This window comes from Typopeltis vanoorti, chromosome 10 (genome assembly GCF_054136105.1).
Source record: "Typopeltis vanoorti isolate ZY-2024b chromosome 10, IOZ_Tvanoo_1.0, whole genome shotgun sequence".
NCBI lineage: Eukaryota > Metazoa > Arthropoda > Arachnida > Uropygi > Thelyphonidae > Typopeltis > Typopeltis vanoorti.
In genome coordinates, this window is record NC_143558.1 from 74,388,920 (window position 1) to 74,410,379 (window position 21,460).

Sequence of the window (21,460 nt, forward strand, 5' to 3'; positions counted from 1 at the left end):
ATTGCCATCCATAAAATTGAATTCTTTTGCCTACAGCACCACAGAACAATCAAGCATGATTGTTCTGTGGTGCTCTGACGTTGAAGCATGATGTTGAAGAACTTTGTTGTAGTGTCGTTCACAGTCATAGTCACTTTTCTTAGCACTTGTAGCTCAGTGTGTTCATTAAGCATAATGCCTCCTGACACCATGACCCCAGCACTACCATATCTATCCCTTTCAAGAATATTCTTACGATGGTAAGCAGTACCACTATTATGCCAGATCAAGCGTCATCTAGAATCAGACTAAATGACTCTCATCTGTAAAAAGTGCATTAGCCTGTTGTTGTGCCATGAAATTTTTATGGATACAGCACCACTGAAAGCATCCACTATAATGAGGTGTGGATAAAGAGGCACAGACTTCTGGCCTTTCAGCATATAAGCTTACTTGTTGCAGATGTCTTGCTACAATTTGCCGGGATATATCTGCATATCTGTGCTGCGATGTGTTATTACATTTTGCTCTTATAACCAAATCTGTCTTAATGCTCTTTGGTAGAGTGATGCTTTAGTACAGCAGTTCCCAAACTTATTTTTCTTACTGCTCCCCCCCCCCCTTTCCCCTGGAAACAACTTTCTAAGGCCTGACAAGCTCTACATGATAAATATAAAAGAAAATTGTATGAAAATTGGATCCTCAGTTCTTGAGTTTTAAGCCAAGAAACAGATAGATACAGAAACAAATTTGAGTGTTTTTATTCATCTAGTAGAGATTTTTGAAGTTTGGAAATAAGATGCTTAAGGGACAAAGCTGTTTAACTGAGAGGAGACCTCCACATAGCCTTTAAAGGAATGCGGAGAACTGACCAGGGCATCTGACCTAATGTCCAATCCTCACGTTCTTGTGGTGGACCCTGTTGGGTATCTACCTGGATACTGAATGAATGAAGATGGGCTGGCAATTTGGGATTTAGACGACCAAATTGTATTCTTATTGGCTTAAACCAAAATACAAAATGATGGTACAACATGACAAAATTTCATGCAGGTTGGGGTGTCGCCCGGTTAAACAAAGCCCCTGTTGTTTTCGCCAGGGAACCAGGGCAAACAGCGAAAAGTCAGCTACTGGAACAAATCCTAAAACACATCCCAACTCACTATTACCAGAATTGAAGATCGGTACTATCAACATAAGAAGCCTGAATGGCAAAGAAATGGAGCTAGCTGAGGAATTATGTAAGTACCAGATTGACATAATAGGGGTGACTGAAACAAAAAAGACAAAAACTGGTGAGATATTTCTGAGCAATAAATGCAAAATGTTATATTCAGACAATGACAATCAAGGAAAAGGAGTAGCCATAGTATTTAACACTATATACGAGGCTAATTTTCTTGAATGTCACAGTCTCAAGTAAAGTGATGTGGGCAAATATGAGAATAGGGAACTAGACAGTTAGACTTATTTGTGCTTATGGTCCCACAGAATGTTCTTCTAAGGTAGAAGTGGAGGAATTTTTTGCGGCTTTAGAGAAAGCAACTGACACAGTGAAAAAGGATAACATGGTCCTTGTTGGGGTTCTAAATAGCAGAGTAGGAAATGATTGTCAGACATACAAAAATATTTTGAGAAAATTTGGAGAAAAGAGCAAAGCTAATAATAATGGAATATTTGTTGGATTTCTGCTCAGGACATGGACTGGTTATTACTAACACCATGTTCCAACATAAAAATGTGCACAAAATCACATGGAGAGGACAGGCAAGGAATAAGAATAGTCTCATTGACTATGTTATTGTTCATAGTGATGTTTTCTCCCTGGAGCAGGACACCAGATTGTACACAGGATTTGAAATTGCATGTGATCACTATTTAGTCTTGAGCAGGATAAAATTGAATTTCATATTGAAAAGAATAACATGTAAGAAAGTTTTAAAGCGAATAAAAATTGACCAGCTCTTAGATGTGAACTGTGGACTAAAATACACAAAGATTATTGAAGAAAAAATGAAAGAGTTTGAGAACAGGAACCAATCCTTGGAGATTCAGTCACAAGCCTTGAAGCAAACCCTGATTGATTCAGCCAGAGAGCCATGTGGTGAGGTTGTCTGCAAGGATAGAAAAATCAGAACTCCATGGTGGACACAGGAAGTTAAAGAGGCAGTGAAGGAAAATAAGAAAACTTATCATAAGTTCCTGGCAAATAAGTCTGCTTGTGCTCTTAGAGAATACAGAAACAAATGTAAGAAAGCTAAGCACTGTGCCAAACTGGCTAAACCAAAGTCATGGGAGGACTTTGGCAAGAACATGGAAAATAAATATCAAGAAGGTGGTAAAATATTCTGGAGATTGTTGAAGAAGCTTAGAAACGGAGGAAAGAGTGCTGTAAAAGGACTTAGTGATGAGAAAGGTGACATGAAAACGTGAAAAAAATATATTATTATTATTACGGACAACTCCAAGGAGTCCTTAGACCCATCGAGGGAGGCCGTAAACATCATATCAAGAACATCTATTCAACATCCTTTATCATACTTTGCCTTGAACTAATTCACAGATATGGCACCCACAACAGACTGGCAACTTATTCCACTCATTCACCATTCTCCAAGTAAAAAAACCTAGTTCTAACACCCTTGCTAACTCTTGCCTATTTCCATGGATGGCCCCTAGTCCTCCCCCCACCAGTCCTGTTCTCAAAAATATCCTCTGAATTAATCTTATGGAAACCCTTCAGTAATTTGAATGTCTCAATCATATGACCCCTTTTTTACCTATCAACCAATTTCTGCAACCCACAAATCTGCAACCTGTTCTCATAAGGTTCATTCCATAGACCTGCTATCATCTTGGTCACTCGCCTCTGGATCCTCACCACCTCCTCCCCATCAAGAAGAAACCCTGGTGCCCAGATCTGGGCATAGTAGTCGAGATGGGGTGGGGGGTCTTATCAAGGCTCGATACAGAGGAACAATAACTTTCTTGTCTCTGCTCGTCAAAGTATTCTTCAGTAACCAAGTGATTTGATGAGCTGATTTAGCCACTTTTGCAATGTGCCCCCTAAACTTAAACTCCCTATCCACTAACACTCCCAAATCCCTGGCCTCGTCAATCTCCTGAGTACAGTTCCACCAATGTGGTATACTGCTGCTAATCTTTTCACCCCAAAATGCATAACCTTACACTTTGCCACCTTAAATTGACATCCATTCATCTTAGCCCAGTCCTCTAATCTATCCAAATCATTCTGCAAAATTTTGACATCATGTGCACTCACTATTGCTCTACCCAACTTTGCATCATCAGCAAACAAATGAACAGTTCCTCTCAGATCCTTTCCTATATTGTTAATGAATGAATTAAATAGTAGTGGTCCAAGAACAGAACCCTGCGGCACACCACTAGTAACAGGTCGTCTTTTGGACTCTACACCTGAATAAACTACTCTGTGATATCTCTCCATCAACAACTCCTATCCATCTCACCAACCCTATATCCATCCCCATATGCTGCAGAGTAATGATTAGAATTCCATGCGGTATCCTGTCAAAGGCCTTAGCAAGGTCCTGCAGTATCACTGTATACCCATTACTCTAATCCAGTTCAGCCATCACTGTGCTAGAAAACATAAGCATGTTAGTGACGCATGATCTATCCTTTACAAAACCATGCTGTCCCCCATACAGTATCCCATTTTCATCTATCCATTCCTGTGATTTTTTCTCTTGACTCCTTTCTCCAAAACCTTGACAACGACTCCTGATATGCTGATCGTTCGGTAATTTGCAACAGCAGTCATGGAACCTCCTTTATGCAATTGAACTATTTTCCCCCTCTTTCCACACCCGTGGGACTAACCCAGATCTGAGACTCAAATTCAACAAAATGGTCAAGGGCACTGACAATTCTTTAGCCGCTTCACATAAGACCCGAGCTGGTATACCATCCAATCCCACAGATGTATGCACATTAAGGTTTAGTTATATACTATTCACCTCCATTTCATTCACCTCAATTCCCATATAAGCTATTGGTTCCGTTATTCCTGCAATATCACCACCTGGATGATATACGCTTGCAAAGTGCTTGCTCAGTAATTCCACTATATCAGCTGATTCAGTTACCTCGATACCATCAGCATTCCTGAAAATCATTCTTAAAATATCCTTGAAGTATGGCGTAATTACTTCAAAAAATTACTAAATGAAACAAGCAATGATAGCACAGTGGTAAAAAACATTCAACAGGCATACAGCCAGGAATACATATCCATACTTGAAGTAGAAAAAACTATGAAAGGCTTGAAATGTGGAAAGGCAGCAGGAGTAGATGATATTCAACCAGGAATGCTGAAGTATGGTGGTATGAAAGTCTTATAGTGGCTGCATTGCATAGTTCAGAAGTCCTGGACAGAGGGACGAATTCCCGATGATTGGAGTAGAGCTCTCATAGTACCCATATATGAAAAGGGAAATAAAACTGAATGTGAGAATTACAGAGGTATTTCCTTACTGAGTGTGCATGGTAAGATATATGCAGGTATACTTGAGAAACGATTGAGAAGAATTGTGGAAGAAAAGCTTGGTGAAGAACAAGCTGGATTCAGGCCAAATAGAGGCTGTCAGGATCAGATCTTCACTTTGTGACAGATAGTTGAAAAATCATGGGAATATAACAAAGATCTGTATTTAAGTTTTGTCGATCTGGAAAAGGTATATGACAAGAGGCCAAGAGAGAAGCTATTCAATACTACAGTTATATGGTGTCAATGGGGCATTATATCAAGATACTTAGTCTCTAAGTATTTGAATTGTAAGTCAGCAGTTAGAATTGAAGGAAGTACAGGAAGATGGTTTAATATTAAATCTAGTGTGAAACAAGGATGTACATTATTCTCTCTGTTATTCATTATCTACATGGATCACATTATGAAGGAAAGTGGTATTAAACATGATATCAAAGTTGGAGATGTTAATGTCAGCTCTTTGCTTTATGTGGATGATGTTATACTTCTAAATAAATCTGCTACAAGTCTGCAAGATTCCCTGACTAAATTGAATAACTGTTGTAATAGATATGGTATGAAGGTCAGCAATAAAAAGACAAAGACAAAAGGCAGAATCATTGAAAATGTCAACTGAATTGTGAATGTAGAGCCTGTAGAACAAGTGAAACATTTCAGCTACTTAAGCACGATTTTTTGTGAAAATGGTAAATTAAATATGGAAATAGACAACTGAATCAACAAAGCTGGTATGGTAGTAAGTCAAGTGAATAAATTCATATGGAATAAGAGAGAATTAGTTGGAACACTGAATTTGTGTATACAAGACAGTGTTCAAACCGGTTTTAACTTATGGATCTGAGAGCTGGGACAGAAGTAAAACACTTGACCAAAGACTAGAGACCACAGATATGAGAGTCCTGAGAAAAATTAGAAGTGTGAACAGATGGCATCAATGGCAATATCATATTAAAAATGAGGATATTAGGAAAGAACTTGACCTTGTCAGCATCCAGGAATGCATTAGCAGAGCTAAGCTCAGGTGGTATGGTCACTTAAACAGACTGGGCGAGGAAAGATTAGCAAAACAAGTGATCTGTGCCTGGTTGGCAGAAAAACGATCCAGAGGAAGACCAAGATATAGGTGAATTGATATGGTAAAAAGTGCTTTAGCTGATAGAAATATAAGATCTGATAATGTTGGAGTCTTGACATGTAACAGGCTGATTTGGAGGAAAATTGTAGATAGGAAGTTAGCAATGATGTAAATTTTTCATGTAGTACTATCATATCCTGTACACCTCTTGAAGGTACATGGCAGGAATTTGATGATGATGATGCAAATAAAATGCTTTGGAATTTATTTATTCCAAACAGAATATTAAGAAACATAAATTGCACGTAAACTTAGTTGAAAATTTAATAACACTGTTAAAATTAAGAAAACAAACATAAATTACACATAAAATAGTAAATAAAGATCAGTAATATTAAAAATAATCCTAATGAGAAGGTTGAGCCTGGTGTGCTGCTACCAATTTATTGATATTTAGTTCTATATTTGTCAGCAGCATTCTTAAATCACTGCAATCAGCTATTGCAGTCTGTTTCTTTTTTTAGTTAAAAGATTTGTGACTGCACTATACCCATGTTCTACTAAATATGATGATGGAAATGCGATTAAAACCTTTTTTACTACAAGCCCACAATCCAGGATAAAGTATTGGCATCTGCTTTTGCAACCAGAACTGTTGGTACCTGTTTGTGAATTTGAATTTCAATTCCTCATTTGTTGTTACTTCTATCAGTTCTTTTAATTGTAAAGATTCTTCTGTGCTTGTACTTGAAAATGGGTCCAAAATCCAATCGGGTATTTTCATTTCAATAATATCTTTAAGTTGTTGGTTGAAATCACAATTGAGAGCCTCCAAGTGCTGATAATAGCTGAGCACGTCTTCATCACATTTTTCCACTGTTGATCGATTTGGAAACTGGCTGAATTTTCGTCATCCTAAGTTTCATTTCTATGGGCTAAGTTTTGACACAAATGCAGAAATGACGGCTTTTGTTTTTATTAAATTCAGCTCATCTTCTTGGAACTGTACATTTTTTTCATTAAATTTGTTAAACAAGTTGGTCAAATGAGCTATGTCACTTTTGAAATTAATCAAGTTGACTTATAATGAATCATCTGTTTTCAAAAAACTGTAGCACTGAGTTAAAGAGTTTATAAAATTGATTCAAACAGGCACATTTGGATAGCCAACGAACTTGTATATGGAGCAGCAAGCGATTGAATTCTTCATCGTTTTCAATACAAAGTTGTCCAAACAATCTGTCATTCAATGAATGACTTTTGATTTTGTCGACTGCTGTAATTACATAATGTAATGATCTGTGTAGGCGATCACTCGGGTATTTTGTGACTAAATGTTGCTGCTTGCATTTGAATGAGGAAAAAGTAGGCATCTTGAGAGATTGCTATTTTCTGAACGAGTTGGTGTGTCAATACAGGGAAACTAGAATTCCCAGGCTGGATGGTAGCAGGGGGGGGTAGACTTTTGTGGGAATGGGTGCTTGGGAAAAGGGGGATGATATCAGGTAACACTGAGATCAGTGGGTTCTGGAGGAGATAATGATAGGTATAGAAGCAGACATTTTTATTCTTTATACTAATGCCAGGAGTATCTGGAATAAAGGAGATGAATCGGTGGCACTGATTGCATCAGCCTGGCCAAAGATTATTGGGATCTCTGAGACATGGTTAATGGAAGATGATATAATAACAGAAAAAAGCAGGGTACAGTATTTTTCAGCAGGGCAGGAAGAGAAAACACTGTAGTGGAGTACTGCTTATGATAAGTGCTGACTTATGTCCTGTTAGAGTAGAGGCTTTGGAAGACAGTGACTAATGGTTTTCAAAGCAAATGGTGTGAGGTAGAGGTGGGCACGACAGGATATTTAGTGGAAGTTGCAGAGGAGTGGGTGTTGCTACAAGCCAAGGAGCACAGAGGGGGGTTGGGGCAGGAGATGTTTAGGTAGTTGAGCTTGGCAAGTGCAAGAAGAATGATTGTTATGGGAGATTTTAACTATAGCAGTATAAGCTGAAAAGAGGAAAATGCATGTAGTAATAAGGGAATGGAATTTCTAGAATTCTTGAGAGACAAATGTCGTAGGCAACATGTAATAGATGGAACAAGAGATTCAAGAGGGTTGGATTTGGTCATAGCATCAGAAGAGCTGATAATAACTGTAATGACATCTCTCCCTCAGTTGAAGAGAGTGACAATGTGGTTTTGACTTGGAAGATGAATAGACATGCAGGAGTATCAAAGAAAAGGGAATGCATGTGGAATCATAAGGCGAGCGATTATAATAGTCTTAGATATCAACTTGGGACAGTTCCATGGAGGGAGGAATTGGAAGGGTGAGATATCATTAGTGCTTGGGAAATTGTGAAGGAATATTTGTTAGCAGCACTAGTAAGCTGTATTTCATGAGTGAAGAAGAGAACACAATTTGGAGTAAAGTGGATGACAAACAATATCAAACAGGAATTGCAGGTGAAAAAGAATATGAGAAGAGATTGTAGTTGAGATCCAAAGAAAATCCTAAGGAATATTTTAGCTATGTGACCAGTAGGAGGAGAGATGATTGTGGAAGAATGACATTGTGGCATAAAAATGGGAATAGAGTTACTGATGTGGAGGACATAGTGTAGTTGTTCAGTGAACACTTTATTGGAGTATTTCATCCTGGAGAAATAGGTTTTAATACTAGAGAGAGAGAGAGAGAGATAGGGCAGGTTCGAGATTTAGAGTTGCAAGAGGAGAGTGTGTTCCAAATACTGAGTACTCTGGATATCAGTAAAGCTGGGGGGACCGGATGGTATTTCACCATGGGTTTTGAGAGAATGTGCTAAAGAACTGACAGCTCCGTTGACCTTGCTTTTCAATGAAAGTCTGAATACGGGAAAGGTACCCAGGGAATGGAACGAAGGTAAGTTGGTTCCATTGCATAAGGGCGATAGCAGACTGGAAGTGTCTAATTATAGGCCACTTTGTATGTCATCAGTAGTTGTTAAGGTCTTTGAGAAATTAGCAAGGGACCATATACATGGTCCCACATTGAGCAGATGAGGGTAATGTTATCTCTTTTTTTATCTTTTTTTTTAAATATCAACAATAATGGTGGCATGAAAAATTCCAAGAATCTGGATGGCACACATTCAGCCTATTTAACATTTAGTATCCAGCATACTTCAGGACTCTAGGCAACCTTCAGCTATTAGTGGAAACCACCCCACACCAACTGGTTGGAATTTATATGTATAATCATGATGTTAATATATATATATATATATATATATATATAGACTTGTTGTTGCTCCCAATGTAATTTTACAACCAATAGATAATATTAATAATAGGACTATGGCATTGATGTAGTAAGTTTTTTTTTTCCCACCAGAAGTCAGGCCAATAATTGTTGTAATGGTTGGTCAGTAACTTTAGCAAACCATGTAGATTGTAGTGCAGCTTGTTTCTCTGTATATAGTATATATGCTCCAGAAGATGACCTTGATATAAAGGTCTAAACGTCGAATGTGGATTTTGGTTTATATTAAACTAAAGTTTTACTCAGACACGGTAGTTGTCTCCATAATTTTCCAAAATGTATTCTGATCACTGTGTAAGCCTAAAAGAAAGGTAATGTTATCTGCGAGAGTCAACATGGATTTGTTAACGGATGCTCTTGCTTTAGTAATATGATTACCTTTTATAATAAAGTGACAATAGCAGTTGATAAGGGAAAGGCATATACTGCCATATTTTGGATTTTGCAAAGGCATTTGACAGGGTGCCACATGATAAGCTGATATTTAAGTTGCAGCACATGAGTTTAGATGTCGGGTTAGGCAACTGGATTCAGGATTGGCTGTCTGATAGGTTTCAGAGAGTTATGTATTGTGAGGCAATATCAAGGAGGCAGAAGGTTACAAGTGGGGTTCCACAGGTAGCACTCAGTACTGGCTGGGACCTGTATTGTTTAATCTTTATATCATTGATGTTGTCAGTGGATTGCAAGGGGATATTCAGTTGTTTTGCAGATGATGTGAAGCTGGGAAGGGTTATTAGTAATAGTGCAGAAGTGGCAGCCCTTCAAGAGGATTTGAATAAACTGGAGAGATGGGCGAATGAATGGGGAGTGTCGATTTAATGCAGCAAAATGTAAAGTCTTGAAGTTTGGGATACATCAATGGGAGGCTGCATACTTGATTGGAGGGGCTGTACTGGAGGAAGTACGGGAGACAAGAGATCTGGGGTGATGATTGATAGAAAACTGAAATTCAAAGGTAGTGAAGGTAACCCAGAGGATTGCTGCAATACTGAGAAGAAAGCTGACCTGCAGAGATAAAAGAGTTATCAGTCCATTGTATAAGTCTCTGATCAGACCACACTTAGACTATTGTTCTCATATTTCATCCTCAGGATTTGAAGAGGATAAATTAATTGAAGAAGGTACAGACTCGGTTAAAAAAAGATAGTTTCAGGACTGTACAATGTTAGTTATGACGATCGGCTAAGGGAATGTGGACTGACTGCAGAGTTTGGTGAATAGAAGAAGGAGAGGTGATATGATCAAGATTTTTAAACTGTTAAGAGGCAGGGTTGACACTGGGGAGTTTCTTTCACTTGGTGGAACAGTGGGAAGGAGTGATGACAAGGAGCCATCCCTGAAAGTTACGAAAGGAAGCAGTCAGCAAGAAGGTGAAGAGTGTTTTCTTTGCATGGAGGGTAGTTGAACCATAGAATGCATTGCCTGATGGAGTGGTGAAAGCAAGGACCATCAATGGGTGGTATGATAGACTTTGTGTTTCCTAGGATGGACCTGCCACAATGAGACTCATGACTCCATGGAGGCATGAATATTAATAATAATAAATGTTGAGAATGAATCACATAGTGTACAGTGAATACATTTGGTACCGCCTCTTTGAAATATGCAATAAAACTATGATAGTGCCCTACCATCAGTAGAAACTGACGAGATTATTCAGAGCGATTTCTTTTTCTTTAAAACTCTTCCAATGCATGGAAGAGTTTTTTTTAAATATCGATTCTCCTTTAGTGTCAGCAAATTTTTAGCAAGTAATAATAATTAGCAAATTTTTCTTTAATGTATTGTACATATGCTAAAAGTAAGGCTTCATTTTCTGGTAAAGTAGACTCATCAAGTTGTATAGAGAGCTGGGTTGTTTTAAAATACTCACATAACGAGTCTTCAACATCCTGGGCCAATTCATCAATTCTTCATTGAATTGTATTATTGCTCAAAGGAATTTTCTTGATAATATCAGAGACTGGCTTAAGTAAAGATATGTGCTTTGCATTTTGGGATACTAAGGCAAGTGATGTGAAGTCATTAGCTTCTATATACAAGTTGCTCTAGTTCTGATTATATATATTTCAGATACAAACTTTGTTTGCTTACATTTGGATAAAGGATTAAACCAAGTATATAATTTCTCGGTGTCTTTAATTTATAGTATAACCAAGTGGGAAAAACTCCCAACAACTATCTCATTGACTATGTTATTGCTTATAGTGATGTCTTCTCACTGGTGCAGGACACTAGCATGTACAGAGGATTTGAAATTGGAAGTGATCACCATTTAGTCTTGAGCAGGATAAAATTGAATTTCATATTGAAAAGAAGAACATGTAAGAAAGTTTTAAAGCAAATAAAAGTTGAGCAGCACTCAGATGTGAACTGTAGGCTAAATACACAAACATTATTTTAAAAAAATGAAAAAGTTTGAGAACAGGAACCAAACCATGGAGATTCACTGGCAAATCCTGAAGAAAACATTGATTGATTCACCCAGAGAGGCATGTGGTGAGGTTATCTACAAGGATAGAAAAATCAGAACTCCATGATGGACACAGGAAGTTAGAGGCAGTGAAGGAAAAGAAGAAAGCATATCAAAAGTTCTTGGGAAATAAGTCAATTTGTGCTCTTAGAATATACAGAGACAAATGTAAGAAAGCTAAACACTGTGTAAAACTACTATATTCCTACAGATGCAAAACCCTTCAACACTTCTGCGCATGTCAGAAGAAGGAGAATTCATTCCGATAATAGGGTAATCAATCCTTCTTGTGGGAATTGTTTATTATTACACATCGGAAAATTAACTTTTCTTTTATGAACTATAGTTTTTAAAGTGGTAAGTATTTTGCTTGCATAGCAGTTGGAAAATTTTATGTATAAAGCACGTGATTTTGCATGTTGGTGACCATTTTTTACATCCTTTATTTCTTTTTCCCCTTCAGCATAAATAGACTATTTTTGGCAATCTGCCAGCCCCAGTTCTATGAACTGTGGGCATACAATAGCTAAACAAAAATCATGGGAAGACTTTGGTAAGAATATAAAAAATAATTATCAAGAAGGTGACAAAATATTCTGGACACTGTTGAAAAAAGCTCAGAAATTGAGGTAAGAGTGCTGTAAAAGGAATTAAAGATGATAAAGGTGACATGAAAAACTGGAGAAAAAGATATCCTTGATGTATGGAGTAATTCATTCGAAAAATTACTAAATGAAACCAGCACAGTGGTAAAAAATACTCAAGTCATGCAGTCAGGAATACATATCTATACTTGAAGTAGAAAAAGACATCAAAAGCTTAAAATGAAAAGGCAGTAGGAGTAGATGATATTCGATCAGAAATGCTCGAGTATGGAGGTATGGAAAGTCAGGATTGCAGCATCGATAATTTATTGCTGACAATGGTGATTTTTTGATTATATCGGTGATGAGGTGATGAATGCAACATAATTTTGTAATTCTTCCCCAAAATATTCAAATTGCCCCTCCCACTATTGGTTTCCACCCCACTTTGAGAAACACTGGTCTAGAGCATGCTGCAGTGAATCATAAAATGCTTGAATATCTTCATCAGTGATCCTGATTTTAAGTTTGGAGTTTATTTTAAGTGTGATTCTATTATTCTTTCATCTGTATAATTATATTCTTCAATAAGGGGTGCAATTATTTTCTTAATTAGAAATCCTACTCCATATTGCCCTTTAGTTTTCCTGTAGTAGTATAAGTAGTCTCCATTTCTAAGATTTATTAAACGTTCATTTTGCCTATGCACTTCACTTGAGCTGATGATGTCCCATTTAATATGTTTTAGTTCATACTGTAAGATTGTAAGATCTTCCTCCTCTTTAAGTGTTTGACAGTTGAATGTTCCAAATGTTCCAATATTTAGGAAAAGAGGGTTGCCCTGATTATTATTATGTTTATTCTTCTTTGAGCTCTTCTAGTATCAGATATTATTTGGGAGAGATTTCCCTCTTCATCACCTCTAATCTCCATAAATAGCTTCGATCAGAGTAGTCATATTGTTGGGGAAATTTAGTCGCATCCACTGCATCCATCTGTTTACTTCCTTTGGATTCCAAAAGGAAATAAATGGAAGAGTTCAACTTGCCTGGAGTACATTTGAAAAATTAAAAGCATTTTTCAAAATAGTGATGTCCCTCTCTGTTTAGAAAGAAAGACATTTAACCAATGTGTACTTCCAGTCATCTTGTATGGTTGTGAAACATGGACTCCAACAAAAGTACTGACAAATAAACTAGTAACAACTCAAAGAAAAATGTAGAGACTGGTGCTAGCTTCCAACAACCTGGATAAGAAGTCTGACTCATATCACAGACATCATTCTTTCCCACAAGCGACTAAAATGGAAATGGCCAGACATCTATCCAGAAGAGAAGATGAGTGATGGACTACCACACTTAACGAAGTGGATTCCAAAGGGAGGAAAACGAGGCTGAGGATGTCCTAAAAAAAATTACACTCTCTATGTCCAAAAAGAAACTGAACTTTTCGAAAATGGAAGAAACTAGAGGCGCCACCTGTTGTATCTTTTTGTTGTCAAAAGTTGCAACCTTCATTAGGGTTGTGTCAACTTTTATGTCATTTGTTTCATTAGAAGCCGAGTTATAAAGCCAAGAGTGACAGTGTGTTTTGACAAACGGTTGGAAAATGAGTTTCAAGCAGAGAGCTGTGATTGACTTTTGTGTTAAACTTGGCAAACGTTTTACTGAAATGCATCAAATGCTTCAAAAAGCATACTGTGATGAATGCTTATCCCGTACTCAAGTTTACGAGTGTTTTAAGCAATTTCAAAGTGGTCATGAGATGCTTGAGGATGACGAAAAGCCGGGCTGTCCAAAAGCTGGACTGAGCAAAGTTAACATCCAAAAAGTGCACGATTTCATCATGGAAAACCTGAAATCATTCGTGAGATTGATTGAAGATGAATTGGGGATTACAAAATCAATTTTGCACAACTTTGCGTAAATTGAATTCGCGATTTGTTCCCCAGAAGTTGACCGACGACCAAAAAATGTATCGATTTGAACACTGCAAGGACCTCATTAAAACCGCTTGTAAGGACTCAAACTTCCTTGAAACGATCGTTACTGGTGACGAAACGTGATTTTTGATTATGAGCCCAAAACAAAGTGCCAGAGTGCTGAGTGAAGACCACCAGAAGAGGGCATCCAGAAAAAAGTTGCTTGGAGAAGTCAAAAGTAAAAACAATGCTGATTTGTTTCTACGATTCCAAGGGCATTATCCACAAAGAATTCATTTTGCCTGGCCAAACAGTCAACACTGAGTTTTATCTCGAAGTTTTGAAGTGATCGATAGCGAGAATTCGTCACGTGCAGCATGAATATCGTAATGCAGGCAGCTGGTCACTTTTGCATGATAATGCACCATCTCATCGTTCGAACATTGTGAGACAGTTTTTGAGCAAAAACCAAGTTTGTGTGTTGGATCACTCGCTGTATTCACCTGATATAGCACCCTGTGACTTCTTTCTCTTCCCCTGACTTCATTTGCCAATGAAAGGAAAGCGATATGACACCATTGAAAACGTTCAAGCGGCAGTAACCACGACCCGCAACGGTATCCCAAAAAACCAATATAAAAAAACTCATTTAACGAATTAATTGACCGTGCCAAATGCTGTATCAAAGCTGAGGGAGAGTATATTGATTGAAATAAATGATTTGAATAATTATAATTGGCCTGTGTTTTATTTTCTATCAAAAGTTCGGTTTCTTTTTGGACAGAGGGTGTAGATGGAGTGATGAACTGTTGAAATTTGTGGGAAATGAGTGCTCATCCATAGCAATCATCCACAGGCACAGAGATGAATTGAAGAAGTTCATTCACACTCAAAAATTATCAAAGTTGATCTTATCTTATTCATGTGGGGTTCCCCCTTTTTTCAATCATGCATACTTATCCTTAATGAGCAATAAGTATGTATTTTATTACTTTAGATGCGTATGTTCACGAGCCAGTTTGCCTGTTCTGAGGGACAAAAAAAAACAAAGCTTCTGGATGGAAAAAAAGCCTCTACCTCCATATGCGACCAGCTATATCACCTTTAGTTGAAAGAGGCCAGATAAAGGTTCCTGACGTCATGGACGGGAATCGAACCCAGGTCTTTCTGACCAAATGGCTTTGTCTATATCGACTGAGCTAAGAAGGCTCTAACAAAATTGATATTTGAATGGTATCACAGAAATTGAAAGAGAGCTAAACGAAGATCCAAGTGGCATTGGTGGAAGGATGAGATTAAAGAGATGCCTGGAACTTTGTGGCATAGAACTCATGATAAGAACGAATGGAGGACTTTGGGGAAAAGGCCTTTGTCCAGCAGTGGACAGAAAATGACTGATGAAGAAAAGGGAGGCTGATGTAGAACAAAAGCTATCCATAGATAAAGAAGGTAGGAGTAAGGGAGTTAAGAGCAGGTTCCTTGGAGGATGGAAAATTGGTGAATTCATAGTTTTCACAATGTATTACCTGCAAGTGTGAAAGTTATGAATATGTTTCAGGCATGTTTGCTGCTGTTTTCATGTTAAAGTATGGACCTCTTGTAATGAATCTTTTGATTCCTTGGAAGGTCTGTTAATAATAACGATAATAAATGGATGTTGATTGCTATATTTAAGAAAATTACACATGTAAACACACACACACTATATATATATATATATATACACACACACACACACACACATACATACATACATACATGTGTGTGTTGTGAGATGGTTAAAATAGATATTAAACACTGTTATTTTATTTATTTGTTCTTTTTTGTTTCTTATTTGTAGAAACTTGAAGTATCTATATCTTTTTGATCTTCCTGAGGTTAAAAACAGAGAACATTGTGTTCAAGTTCTTCAAGTCAGTTTGCCTGCATGCAATGTTAATTTTCCTCCAGAGAGTAAAAGAGAATGATTTGAAAAGATAATGTGCACCATCCTGAATCCTGCTTTGTACACATAATGTTTATGATGGTTGATCACAAAGTTTGATAGTTATTTCTTTTCATTTCTCAAAAAAATTCAGATTAAATGCATTTTGAACTTGTTTGAGACAAAGTGTATTTCAGTTGATAATATTTTTCCCTTGTTTTTATTCACAATTTTTACTTAATTACATTTTTTAAAATTTATTTTCTTAGTATAATAGGTACTTCTAACTGGTGTGCAGTTTGAAGCACTATTATGTAAAGTATATTTCAGTTGAAGTAAACTATGAATGGGCAGGTAAATGAAACTGTCAGTTCAGTGCTGCAAAGTGTAAGGTTTTGAAATTTGGTAAACAACAGTGGGATGCAAAGTATACACTTGGTGTGGGAAACTTTAAAGGAGGCAGAAGAAATGAGAGATCTGTCAGTGGTGGTGGTCAAGGACCTGAATTTCAGGGGCCACATTGCACAAGTTGTGAATACATCACATCAGATAATGACAATGATGTGGAGAACCCCAACATGCAAAAATAAAGAGGTTATGATGCTACTGTATAAGGCCTTGATCACAGCCTCATGTGGATTATTGTGCACAGATCTGGTCGCCTAGTTTTCATGGTGACGAGGATATGTTGGAAAGGATCCATAGAAGATTTACAAAAGTTGTCAGGGGTCTTTGAAATGTGTGGTATGAGGACAGATTGAGAGAATGTAAATTGCAAATCCTTGTGAATAGGAGGAAGGGGGGGTCATATGATTGGAGACGTATAAGCTAGTCAGGGGGTGTTATCCGGTTGACAAGGAAGAGATTTTTCATAGAATGAGAGAGGAGGGTTAGAACAAGAGGCTTTTGCTGGAAACTGCATAAAGAGGGCATGAGCAGAGGAGTGAGGAGAAGGTTCTTTGCATGGAGAGTGGTTGGTAAGTGGAAGGCATTGCTGGAGTGTGTTTTGAATGTAGACACATTGAATAATTTTAAGGCACAGTTGGATGAGTATTGTGTACAATAGCGTGTACCTCCCATGATGAGTGTCTAACTCCATGCAGGTTGGATGTTAATAATAATGTTAATGTTGGATGTTAATACTTGGAAAAAAAAAAATAATAAAGAAATTGAACTGCAATTCATGATTGATCTTCATAAACTTTAATGACCTTGCTGATTGCATGAATGCTTTCATTTGAACTTATATATCTGGTATTAGTATTTTTAGAGAGCCTTAAACTGTTTAGAGAAATTATCTGAAGTAAAAGTAAGTCATCTCATTTACTTTTCTGAATTAGCTTAATTAAATTTACTTAACTGAATTAACAGTTCAATCTCTTTTTACATATTTGCATTAGATATTATTTTCAGTCATTATTATTATTATTATTACTACTATTACTACCCCAAGACCTTATGGAGTCAAAGACTCTTCTGGGAGGTCCTTTTATCTCTCTCACTCACACACACGCATGCACGTGCGCACACACACGCACACACACACAGCTCATCATATCGTGTCTTAAACACACTCAAACTACTTGCAAACGCCACAATCTCAGGCAAGGCATTCCAATCATTTACAACTCTACACAAAGAAACCTGCCTCTCACTCCCCTACTCACACCCTCTTTATACAGTTTCTAGGGATGACCTCTGGTTCTTCCCTGTTCTCCCACTATTTTCTGTAGAACTTCTCCAGCATTGATACTATAACAACCCCTTAACAACCCCAAAATATCTTCATCCTTCTGAAAACCAGGTGACCAAATCTGGGCACAATAGTCCATGTGTGGCCTAATCAAAGCCTACAACGGAACAAGAATCTCCCTATTTCTGCACGTCAGTGTCCTCCACATCATTCTCAGAAGCCTTTGTGTTGTCTTCACAAATTTCGCTATGTGTCCCCTAAATTTTAGGGGATCCTTATCCACTATCACCCCCAGATTTCCTATTTCCTCCACCTCCAACAATATATCCTCACCAAGCGTAAATTCTGCATCCCATTTTTGTGTTCCAAATTTTAAAACCTTACGCTTTCAAACATTGAACCTCACATCCCCATTTCTGTGCCCACTCACTCAATTTATTCAAGTCTTCTTGTAAGGCCACAACATCTTCACTACTCTTCATGGTTCATCCCAACTTTGCATCATCTGCAAACAACTGAATATCTCCATCCAAATTTTCACCTATATCATTAATATACAAGTTAAATAGTAATGGCCCTAAAACAGATCCCTGAGGCACTCCACTAGTGACTTTCCTTTTCCTAGATATCGCTCCCCCCCATACACAACTTGTTGATACCTATCAGATAGCCAGTCTCCAATTCAATGCACTAATCTAATATCCAACCCCATCTGCTCTAGTTTGACTGTCAACTTATCGTGAAGTAATCTATCAAAAGCCTTCACAAAATCCAAGTATATTACTGTGTATCCTTCTCCTCTGTCCAAGGAAGCAGTCACTTTATTGTAATATGTAAGTAGATTACTAAAACATGACCTCCCTTTAGCAAATCCATGCTGTCCATCAAAGATAATACCATTGTTGTCAATCAAACTCTGAATCGTAGTTCTCACAATCTTCTCCAACAACTTAACCCCAACACCTGACACACAGATAGGTCTATAGTTTGATGCTTGAGTTCGATCACCTCCTTTATGTAGTGGCACAATCTTGCCCTCCTTCCACCGAGTGCAAGACTCGTATTGAAACAATATCTCAAGGCAGGGACTAGATAATATATCACCACGTATTCCTTCAGAATACGTGGTGATATATTATCTAGTCCCGCAGCCTTATTAACATCTAGTTTACTCAACTCCCCATACACCTCTTGCTCACTTACAGTCAGTCTTTCCTCCCCATCATCAACTGCTCTCAATCTCTCCATGAAGTCACATTCACAAGATTGAAAGACTGTTATGAACTGCTCATTAAGTATTTCCACCACACATTCTGCAACAGCTGTCTTTATACCATTTTCTCCAATCAATGTCATCCTTCCATAATCATTCTTTCTTTTGCTGGCTACATATTGAAAGAACTCCTTAGGATCCATTTTGGCTTCATTAGCTAAGTGCTGTTCATACCTCTCTTTAGCTATCCTCAACAACCAAATCACCCTCTTTGCTTGTTCTTTGTAAACCTCATGGAATTGGTTATTTCCACTTCTCTTATGCTGCCTCCACAATGCCCTTTTTCTCTGTATTGCATGCTTAATCTCTTTATTCATCCATCTCACACCCACCATATTTAACCTTCTCACCCTTGGAATACATTTAGACATTGCATCTACTAGAAAGATTTTGAAAATTCCCCAAGCTGCATTGATCTCTTTTCCAGCTAACTGCTCATTCCATGTTACACCTGCAGGCTGTCTTCTGAGCTCTTCGTAATCATCCCCCCCTTGTAGTTCCACATATACCCTTTTCTTACAGAGGTCCTCACACTGCTGGCAACCACCCAGGTAATCACCTCATGGTCACTCTCACCAATTGGTGGGTGATTTGACACTTCATTTATAATTACATCCTCTGATGTGATCACCAAATCCAAGACTCTCAATCCCCGTGTGCCTCTGTTACATACTGTCTGGGGTAATTATCCCTCAAAAACTCAAGAAACTCATTTTCTTTACTTCCAGTTGCTATATCATCATTCCAGTCTATATTGCCATAATTAAAATCACCCATAACGATCACCCTTTTCTTATTTGCTTGGCCAGTTTGATTATACATTTCATTATCACCACCCTCTACATTATCTGGTCTATAACAACATCCCACCAAGTATTTGATTCCATTCACCTCTATCTCGCACCATACTGCCTTAAAACACCTGGCACTATTTCCCTCCTGCATCTCTACTTTGTATGGACATAACTCTTTCTCTATCATTAATAGCACTCCCCCTCCATTTTTACACCTTCTATCCTCACGAAACACATCATACCCCTTCCATCTCTATTTCTGTCAGGATGTCATCCTCTTCCAACTATGTCTCACTTATTCCGACAATCTTTGGGTGAACAGATGCAATTAATGCAACCATTTCATCTGCCTTGTTTCTTATACTTCTAGCATTTGTATACAAACACAACAGCTCATTTCTGGATCTACAGCTAGTTCCACTGATACCACTCATTCGATGCGATCTCTCCATGCTCGACTGGGGCCATTTCCCTTTCTACTTCTTCATTTTAGAACCCCCCCTTCAATCCCAACCATTTTCCCCTGATCCCAGGTTATCCTATTCCTTTCCTGTCTACACATGCTCTCACCTCCTCTTTGAACATCCACCTTTTTCACTCTATATACCCCTGTCCACCCTGAGCCTCCCCATTTCTCTGCTCCTTTTGCACACTAATTCTCTCATTTTCTATACTCATACTACTCACTTTCCCATTCATAACCACCTCTACTCACTTCTCTACCTTCCAACAGTAGTCTCTCCAAGCAACTCACACCATAACCACTCAAATGCTGTCCATCGCTCCCATATAGTTCACTTTTCCCTCAAACTCATTCCATACATTAACAAACTGTACTCCCGTCTCCTCACACATTTCAGCCAGCATATCATTCATAATCCTTGCTCTCCACCACATTTCACCACAGTCATACCTAGGCAACATGCTGACTACCCTTCCTATTATGCTCTTGTCTTTAGATTTTCCTGTTTTCTATCAAAATTATTTCATAAACTGCAAACATGAAGTCCTATTAAAATGCTTGTACATTTTAGTTTATTCTTAGTTTGATACATTTTTAAGGAGCATCAATCCTGATTTTCTATGCACAAATTGCATTCATTGTTGGAAATTATTCATGGAAATATCAAACACATAATTATCAAAATAATAAAATAAATAAAATATAATATTGCAGAAATATCTCCAGTCTATAGAGATCGTGATCGAGTTTTGTTATCACCAGACCTTCACAAAATGAAAAGGTCATTATATGAAATCCTTCTCTCCCTCCATCCTAATTCATAAACTTTCTGTTGCACTGTACTTGATGTGTATTTATTTACACACACACGCGCACGTCAACAGAGTCCATTTGATTAACTTATCAAAGCCTATAAATTAAAGATGGCAACAGATTATCTGATACCAATCAGATAATCTGATTGGTATCAGATAATATCAGAGATAGGTATCAGAGAGTTCTGTATGGTGGAGCAGTATCAAGGAGGCAGAAGGTTACAAGTGGGAGTCCCACAGGGCTAAGTACTGGGAACTGTATTGTTTAACTTTTATATCAATGACCTTCTCAATGAATTGCAGGGGGGAATATTAAATAAAGAAATACATTTTTGAAAATTATGGAGACAGCTACTGTGTTTGAATAAAAACTTTAATATAACTAAAATAGTTATATTAAACTAAAGTTTTTATTCAAACATGGTAGTTGTCTCCATAATTTTCAAAAATGTATTCGGATCACTGTGTAAGCTTAAAAGAAAGGATAAATAAAGAAACAAAAATAGCTATGTTTGCTGATGATTTGGTCCTATTCTCAGCTCACAACAACCTAGAAACAGCAGAAGGTCACTTAAACAAAGCCATTGAAAGTTTATCTACATACTGTGAAAACCAAAAAAACAAATTAAC

General features: G+C 37.6%; 1 protein-coding gene across 2 annotated transcripts in view; it reads left to right on the forward strand.

Annotated features, from left to right (window-relative positions):
* LOC150102512 (ATP synthase subunit s, mitochondrial) overlaps window positions 1-15,969 on the forward strand; it is a 74,159-nt gene extending 58,190 nt beyond the window's left edge. For both annotated transcript variants that reach the window (XM_090399100.1, XM_090399101.1), the window contains exon 5: window positions 15,709-15,969. In XM_090399100.1, the coding sequence (XP_090255226.1) occupies window positions 15,709-15,835 (127 nt within the window). In that variant the 3' untranslated portion in view covers window positions 15,836-15,969. The remainder of the gene's footprint in view (window positions 1-15,708) is intronic.
* The last annotated feature ends 5,491 nt before the right edge of the window (window positions 15,970-21,460 follow it).